The sequence below is a fragment of the Hemicordylus capensis genome, chromosome 5, assembly GCF_027244095.1.
Source record: "Hemicordylus capensis ecotype Gifberg chromosome 5, rHemCap1.1.pri, whole genome shotgun sequence".
In the NCBI taxonomy this organism is placed as follows: domain Eukaryota; kingdom Metazoa; phylum Chordata; class Lepidosauria; order Squamata; family Cordylidae; genus Hemicordylus; species Hemicordylus capensis.
The window spans coordinates 87,008,390-87,016,227 of NC_069661.1; the positions used below are offsets into that span (position 1 = coordinate 87,008,390).

At 39.9% G+C, this 7,838-nt stretch overlaps 1 protein-coding gene across 2 annotated transcripts; it reads left to right on the top strand.

Moving 5' to 3' along the window:
• The first annotated feature begins 8 nt into the window (after window positions 1-8).
• Window positions 9-7,457, top strand: ANKRD37 (ankyrin repeat domain 37). 2 transcript variants are annotated; one of them, XM_053256859.1, is made up of 6 exons: window positions 9-142; window positions 3,075-3,285; window positions 3,557-3,706; window positions 5,482-5,573; window positions 6,064-6,293; window positions 7,253-7,457. In XM_053256859.1, the coding sequence occupies exons 2-6, from the start codon at window positions 3,259-3,261 to the stop codon at window positions 7,282-7,284; spliced, it is 531 nt and encodes a 176-aa protein (XP_053112834.1). In that variant the 5' UTR covers window positions 9-142; window positions 3,075-3,258; the 3' UTR covers window positions 7,285-7,457. The 2 variants fall into 2 exon arrangements, with proteins under 2 accessions (XP_053112834.1, XP_053112832.1); XM_053256857.1 differs by lacking the exon at window positions 9-142 and adding an exon at window positions 1,164-1,283.
• The last annotated feature ends 381 nt before the right edge of the window (window positions 7,458-7,838 follow it).

Consider the following 7,838-nt stretch of genomic DNA (forward strand, 5'->3'; position numbering starts at 1 on the left):
GGTTGAAAGGCGTTGGAGGGGCGGAAATCGATTGTTAGCTCGCCAAGGGGCGGAGCTACAGAGCGTGGTGCGTCCTCCTCCTAGTCAAGCTGCAGAACTTTCTTTTTAGTGCTGCTGCTAATGGGACAGAGTTGCGGCTAAGGTGAGGCTGCTTCTAGCGAGTGGCAAGATAGTATATACACGAGTATACAATAGTATTATACAGTATACAATAGTATATACGATAGTATATACAAGAGGAGTGTGTGAAATATACTCCCGCCCCACATACCTGAGATATAGGCAAAGGTAAAGTAAAGGTAAAGTGTGCCATCGAGTCGGTGTCGACGCCTGGCGACCACAAAGTCCTGTGGTTGTCTTTGGTAGAATACAGGAGGAGTTTACCATTGCCATCTCCCACGTAGTGTGAGATGATGCCTTTCAGCATCTTCCTATATTGCTGCTGCCCAAATATAGGTGTATAAATACCAGTGGGGATTCGAACTGACAACCTCAGGCTCTGGCTTGCTAGTCAAATCATTTCCCCGCTGCGCCGTTAGGTGGCTTACAGGCAAATGTATGTTTCTATAATTTACATTCTGGGAATGAAGAGGGTAGGCTGGTATATAATAAACATTTGTTGTAGATCAGCTACATTTTTGCAAATATTAAAACAGGGAGGGACAGGATGGGTCTATTACAAATTTACAATTAAGCTGGACCGTCTAATCTTACTGTTGCATATATAATAGTGATTCACTGCTAAGTTTAAAAACTATAATGGATTGATGCTGGAGCTTAGTACACTTTTAGTCTATTTAAATGGAAGGGACTGCATGCCATGTAAGAACAGTTGAAATTGCTAAATTGGTCTGGGTTGCTAGCCTTTGAGTAATTTATTTGCTTAACTCCTTTATTTAGACTCAAAATATACAGTAAGTACTTTCTGTTGTCTTCAGAATTAGTAATACAATTTACTGAATTGATTATTGTGAGAACCTTAATTCAAAATACATATGCTCAGACTGTGGAAACAAATCTCTAGTAAGATCCTGAGGTTACTGAAAAATGTCTCCAATTTCTGTCTCTCTGGAGTCACCATTGCTGGGTCTAGATACTATTTATAAACTGAGCATTATGCAATATAGTTTCTAGTAATGTGGTGTGATTCCATGTATTTCCAGTTCTGCCAGTTGCTGTACAAGAGTATTTGTTAACTAGGTGCCATATCAGAAATGCCAAGAACAAACAGGGCAGTGAAAGCAGCTGGGACATGGGACCCCAAATCTGTGGGTTGACTTAAGGTATGAGTGCAGCTCAAGAGAGATCCTGTTTCCTATAAACAATGGTTATCCTTGCTTTCAGGAAGTCTAGCCTTCCTTCCCTTACTACTGCAAAACATACAAGTACATTTCCCCCCATGGGACAAATAGCAGCTTCAAGGAGGGGGATTATATCAGGAAAGTCCCTCCTTTTGTATCAGGAAAGCCAAATCTTAACCAAGATTTAAAGTTGGCTTGCTAAACCAAGTGCTGTTCCCACGAGGTGTTCATTATGTCCAAACCCCTATTCTTCATGAACCTCGGGTTCATTCCAGGCAAGCTCTCCCCCTTTTCCATGGGGACCAATAGCTGTGATGTAGCACAAGGCAAGCTGGGATAGCATCCACGGCCTTGCTGAGAGGTTCAGCCAGTTGAGCCTGAGCTATCACTGGTTCAGCTTGGCTACTTCTAACAAACAAACTTTATTTCGGGCATCAACCAAAGGAAATTAAACAACAACAACAACAACACCATACATATAAACAATAATATGCACATAATATATCAACTTCAGGTTCCCTCCATATCTCAAGCTGGGATAACCTCAGGCTCTGTATTATGTGTGGAACCCCCCCCCCGCCCCCCCAACAAGTTACTCAAGTCGTAAGTACTGCTTAGTAGTTACGCTAAAGGACTAAATTTCAATAGGATTTCCATTGAATAATTTAGTCAGGATGTCAGCCTCAGTATCTTAATCCCTTATCTGCCGTGTGAATAACAACTCTGAACTACCCTGAAGGGTTGTCTTAAGAATTTCTAAGAAAATATATGTGAAGGATTTATATAAATGCATGTTGTTATTAACTGGGTTCTCATATGATGTGGACAAAAATAACACCCACTTTATTTGCTTTCTCATTACCTCTGCCTAGACCTTCTCAAAATATAGGGTATAGCAGCATAAAAGAGACCATTGCTAAAACAATAAAACACATATACACTTTCAATATCAGCTCCACTATGGAATTGCTTGGTTTACATGTGTATAGAAGTATAATATGGCTCTTGCTTCAACTTTTACAGAAAGAGTTTGAAATTTAAAGACATTGAATTGGGCAACTTCTGCTGGTCCAGAAACGTTACGATTTCCATTAAAATGACACTAACTTTCTCCATTGGTGACTAGCTCTAGCCAATATAAGTCAAGTTCTGAAACAATTCCATAGATCACCAGTGAGTTTCTGGGTCCAATTAAAACTGTTAGGTTCAGTCTTTAAAGTCCTAAATGGTCCGGACTCTGGATAGCTGAAGGAGTACTTACTTCCTCCCATATGTAAACACTTTCCCATGCGTTTTTAGGAAAGGGTCTACTGTGAGCTGCCTTTTGAGGTATGGCCAATGGCAACTAGACAGAGAGCCTGTACAAATGGCTTTTAAGGGCCTTTAAGACCCTTTTAAAGAGTTTTCTTGCTCAGTAAACAGCATATATTTTAATCACAATAATGTTCCCAGACATGTGCATGAAGGAACGTGTGCCAGGAAGACCCCTTTAAACGGAAGTGTTAATACTTGATGTAAAAGAATTGTTTTTCGGCTCTTCCTTCCTCTCTTGCAGTTGCCTCAAAGAGAGCACAGATTGTGGGTGGCGTGTGTGTGAAACGTGTCTAGCCGCACTGTGCTCCATGGCTGCCCCACCTGCCATTAGCCTTTCCTGCTCCCTCCCCTCTCGTAAGAATACCAAGCACAGGATGCTTGAGGAAAGCACGGGCAGGAGCCAATCAGCGCGCAGCAAGGCGGGTTGAGTTGCATGTGCTCTTGTTTGTGTACGTGCAGAACCCAGCCGGCTCCGCGACCAGAGGGCGGGATTCCAGCCAGCGCGTTTCTTCTTTAGTTCTTCGCGCTGCCCGCCAGGCCTGCCTCGTTAGATGCTATGGAAGGAGCAAAGGAGCGACACTGAAAGTCGGCTTCAGTCCCACCACAACTTTTGCTATAACGGAGCTGAGCACAAGCAAGACGAATGTTACTGTTAGATTGCAATGCAAAGGTAAGATTTTGCAAGCTAAGCTTATACATTGGTATTCTTGCCCTGATTCTTTTCTTTTCAGAGTACCAGATGTTGAACTGGTTGTAACACAAATTATCACACTGCTAGTAAACTCATGGTTTACTAGCCTGCGATCAATGAGAAATAAAGCGTAACAATCTAGCAGATTTATATCCGTTCTGTTAAATTCGCCAATTATTGGGAAGCCGGGTTTTTGTAAATCAGGTATTAGCTACAAGAACTACGTTTCAAACTTTTATCTGTCTTGTAGCCGAATGGCCCGAGTCTCCTGGAAGCAGGGACCGAAGTGAACGTACCTGATGAAGCCTTTGGGCAATCCCCAGCTCATTTGGCTGCTCGTGGAGGACATGCTTTCTTCCTGCTTTGGCAATTGCAGACAGGAGCTAATCTGAACCAACAGGTACATTTTCCATTTCTAGGCAATCCAGCACGCTAGCAGATTCCATTTTATCATTATTAAGATGGAAAAATAGACAGCTATTGAAGCATTATAAACGGGGCAATTGCAAAGCTAGAAAAGCTTCAATAGCTTTAGAGCACTGCTTCTCTCCTGCTGTGAGGGGTATATATATTGAATTTATTTTTATAGTACTTCAGCAGTGTACTGTCTGCTATACAGTTCATACTGAAAGTAGTGGCCTACACATGTCATATTGCAAATAGCATGTGCATCATTTGCAGGCTCACTTCTCTTAGAAACTAATTTTTGGAAGTAATTTTTTAAACTGTATACTTGTGTCCAGGTCTTTCCCCCTTTATTTAATGTTCAGGTATATAAAGAGATTAAAGATATAATCTCTTTAAAGCAGAGGTTATAAAATTCTTTGGTTAATTTTATAAAATGTCAATATAACACAAACCTAATAAAGAGATGTATATTTTAATATCAAGGATAAAATGTATAAAATATAAAAAACAATAATGTATACAATAAGATGCCAATGTTTCAGGATAATGTTTTTAATATGATAGGATAGATGAGTAAATTCCATACACCAAAATATCTTATTGCTACTCTAAGATTCTAATTGAAATTTGAATAGTGAACTGAAGCAGCATCTGAAACTTTGCAACAGTGCTGTGAGACTTCACCTGTACATTCCTATATCCTGATACTCCATTATTAATCATCTGTATATCCTCACATTTTGTTCTTTATAGAAGTTATTGTTTTCTATATTGTTCAGCAATCTGTTATACATTTTATCTTTGATATCAAAATATACATCTCTATTAGGTACTTTGTTTTGTGTTATATCTGTATTTGGTACCTACCCCTTTCATTTTCTGTAATTTTATAAAATGCCCAACACATTACTGCAATATAAATATTTAACTGAATATAGTGCACTTCAATTTACTTAAATGGCATCCAAAACAATTCAAAAGGTACTATTTCAGTAGAGCTAAATTGACACAGTACAGAAAGAGTGGTTTTGAGGCACATTTTCCAGCGGACCCACTCCAGAGAACTGTGTACAGCAGATTCCAACAAATTGCCTGCCTCCACTTGTAAATTGCATTCTCCAGATTAAGGCTGTAGAGCTGGAAATTATGGTGACTTTAGTATATCACACTGCTAGAGATTTCACCCTCATCCTGAAATGGCTCTGTCATGAGGCACTGGTGGGGGGAATGTGAACACCCCACTCGGTCCCCTGCCATGAGGAATACCTCTGTACTTCCCCCCCCCCCATGCCCCTTGCTAGCCCAGATGCCACCCTGTTCCCGGTGCCACTCCTACTTGCATGCTGTGGGGTAATGGTTATTGTGCATCCAAGCTTTGCAGGCTGGCCTCCCTTTTTTTGTCGAGAGACAATGAGAGAGAGTTGATGTAGCACAGGAACAAAAAGGAGAGGTCAGCACTTAAAGCTGGCAGTAGTGAATGCATACTAACCGCTGCCTCACAAGTGCAAGCAGCAGCAGCAGCAGCATGCTCACCATCCAATGGTGAGGGGAAAGATGGCAGTGTCTGGGATGTGGCAGCTGGGCCAATGAGGGGGCAGAATGGCATCAGTGCCAGCTCTGGCCTCGGGAGCAGGGCCAGCTGGCTGCCCTTCATCTCAAGTGGCAAACAGCAACAAGATGGAACTCACCCCATCCCTTTTATTAACTAATTCTAACAGTTACATGTGAATGTAACTGCAAAATGATGAAACGTCTCCATTTATTTAGGATTGGCTTGGGGAAGCTCCAATTCACAAGGCAGCTAAAGTTGGGAGCTTGGAGTGTCTGACCTTTCTTGTTGCCAGTCATGCCAATATTGAGTAAGTATATCAATTCAACTACTACTAACTTAGATAATGGATATAATCTAGATAATGGTTCTGCTGTTTACATTGGAGAACTGTGAATAAAAGATATCTTCATATGAATGTTAAGGTTAGCAAAACTATGTAATTGCTGATTTCTTCAGAACATATGCTGTACAATCTCGCTGTTTAATTTAGAAAAAGATAACTTGCAGAGAAGGAAGAGCATCTTTTAAAGCAATTGGACTTTACGTTGATTAACTTACCATGTTGATTTCAGCAGCATTTGTGGCCTGATTGTATACATGTTTAGTTAGATATAAGCCCCATTGAGTTCAATAGGATTTACTCCTTTGTACGTTCAGGATTGTAGCCTTAGTTTTTAAACACTTGTATCACTTTGTTTGATTTGCATTTCAATGTGTTTCACAGACTGTCATTTTAATTTAGTTGTATGGTACATACAATATCAAACATTGAGCTTTCTTTTAATTTTGTATTTTAGTTTATGCAATAATAATGGACAAACAGCTGAAGACCTTGCGTGGGCTTTTGGATTTTCAAAATGTGCACAGTTCCTCATGACAGTGAAACATGTTCAAAATGGGAGAGCGATTACACAGTGTAGTTACTCCCTGCATGACAATGATGGTGTACTCAGAAAGGCTTCAACAAGACAGAAAAGGGCATGTGAAAGCTGGAGCCCCATAAGCAAGAAGAGAGTGAGATCAAATGGTATTGTACTAAGTCTTTTGCATACAGTCTTAATTTAAGACAATCCTTCAGTCAGACACAGTTTCAATCTGAAAAATGTTGTGTCAGGACTATAGTTCATGTCAACATTTTATGTCAGGAATAGAAGTTACAGGTTCTAAATGTCAAAACCCATTGTAAATAGTAATAAAAATCAGATTCTGTGGGTTGAGCAGCACAGTCCTTAGTAAAAAAAATACAGAAATAGCCCACCGATTTCAGTGGAACTTACTCCTCAGAGTGCTTAAGTTTGCCACCTCATTTGAGTATGCTTTAATCATACCAGTTTAGTATCACCACCTTCAGTGTGTCCATGCCCGTTCTTTAAAGATAGGACATGAGTGGCATGTACAGAATGTCTTCCCCCTCACCAAAGAGCAACCAATATGCTTAGAATAGATGTCCTTCCAGGATAGAGAGCTGAGTTCTGCCTTAGCCCTGGCATTCTTCTTTTTAAAGGCTAATTGTTCCTCCTTTTTCCTTTGAGAACAAAGCTTTTTTAAAAAAACTGTTAAGGTTTACAACAATACACTTGTACCACTGCTAGGTTTTCCATCTCTGATTGTACCCACTCACTCTGTTGCTGATTTACTCAGCATTTAAGTGTTCCGCTGATAAATGTCATTTAAAATTTGCTGTTCAGAAGTCTTTCCACTTTAATGTTAACTATTAAATGTTATGTTTGGACTTTGCTTTGAGCACTTAAGTTTGACAAAATACTAAAAACATGTCCTAAACAAAATGACAACCCAGGGTGGCAGGCTTTTTTTCTTTTGAGACTGCAGCATCCAAACTAGTGAAGGAAGCAGGGGTGAGCAGTGGCCTCTGTAAGAACTTATTTCTAAGGCTGGGGTATGTCATTCTAGTGTTATGACTAGGTTGTAGCATGCCTAACTGAAATGCAGATTTATGAAAAGCAAATTTTTATTTACATTAAACAGATACCGTGTCTCCAATGTCATGTGAAAGGTGATCACCATGAAGAAAAAGCTGAACAATCAGAACCCTGCAGAGAAACACTGGGGCTGCAGTTCAAAAACCCAAATATTTGGAACAATGCCTTCTGAGAAGGAGAATGGTTGCTTCTTAAAGAATGTAGTTTTTAACATAATTTCTGTATGTACACAATAAACATGTATAATAGTGCCATGTCTTTACCATCTTCTCTCTCAGTATATGTAATTAGATTGATACATTGTTTCTCCCACAACACACAAATTTGACACATGTGAACATGTACACACACAGGAGAAGGATGGGGTTTTAAAAATTAGTCATAGCTTTGATGTCACTTATGCATTGCCACCAGTTTCATAACAGATTCTAAGAACTACTTCATGTTAACTTAGCAGTTGGCTCTATGAATACCTTTAGCAATGTTCAGAGCATAATAAGGTACGTGATCTTGTTGAGCCGCATACATTTGATCTGAGCATGTTTATCAGCAAGCAAAGCTCACAGAATTTTACTGCAATTTTGATGTAATTACTACTCTTGTATTGTCATGACACATCATCCTGCCCCCTC

Bases quoted from the DNA above. Each gene is read 5' to 3' on its own strand.
- ANKRD37 (XM_053256859.1), top strand. From the start codon at position 3,259: ATGTTACTGTTAGATTGCAATGCAAAG. The intron at 3,707-5,481 runs GTACATTTTCCA...CCATTTATTTAG, and splicing joins GAGCTAATCTGAACCAACAG to GATTGGCTTGGGGAAGCTCC. The intron at 5,574-6,063 runs GTAAGTATATCA...TTTGTATTTTAG, and splicing joins GCCAGTCATGCCAATATTGA to TTTATGCAATAATAATGGAC.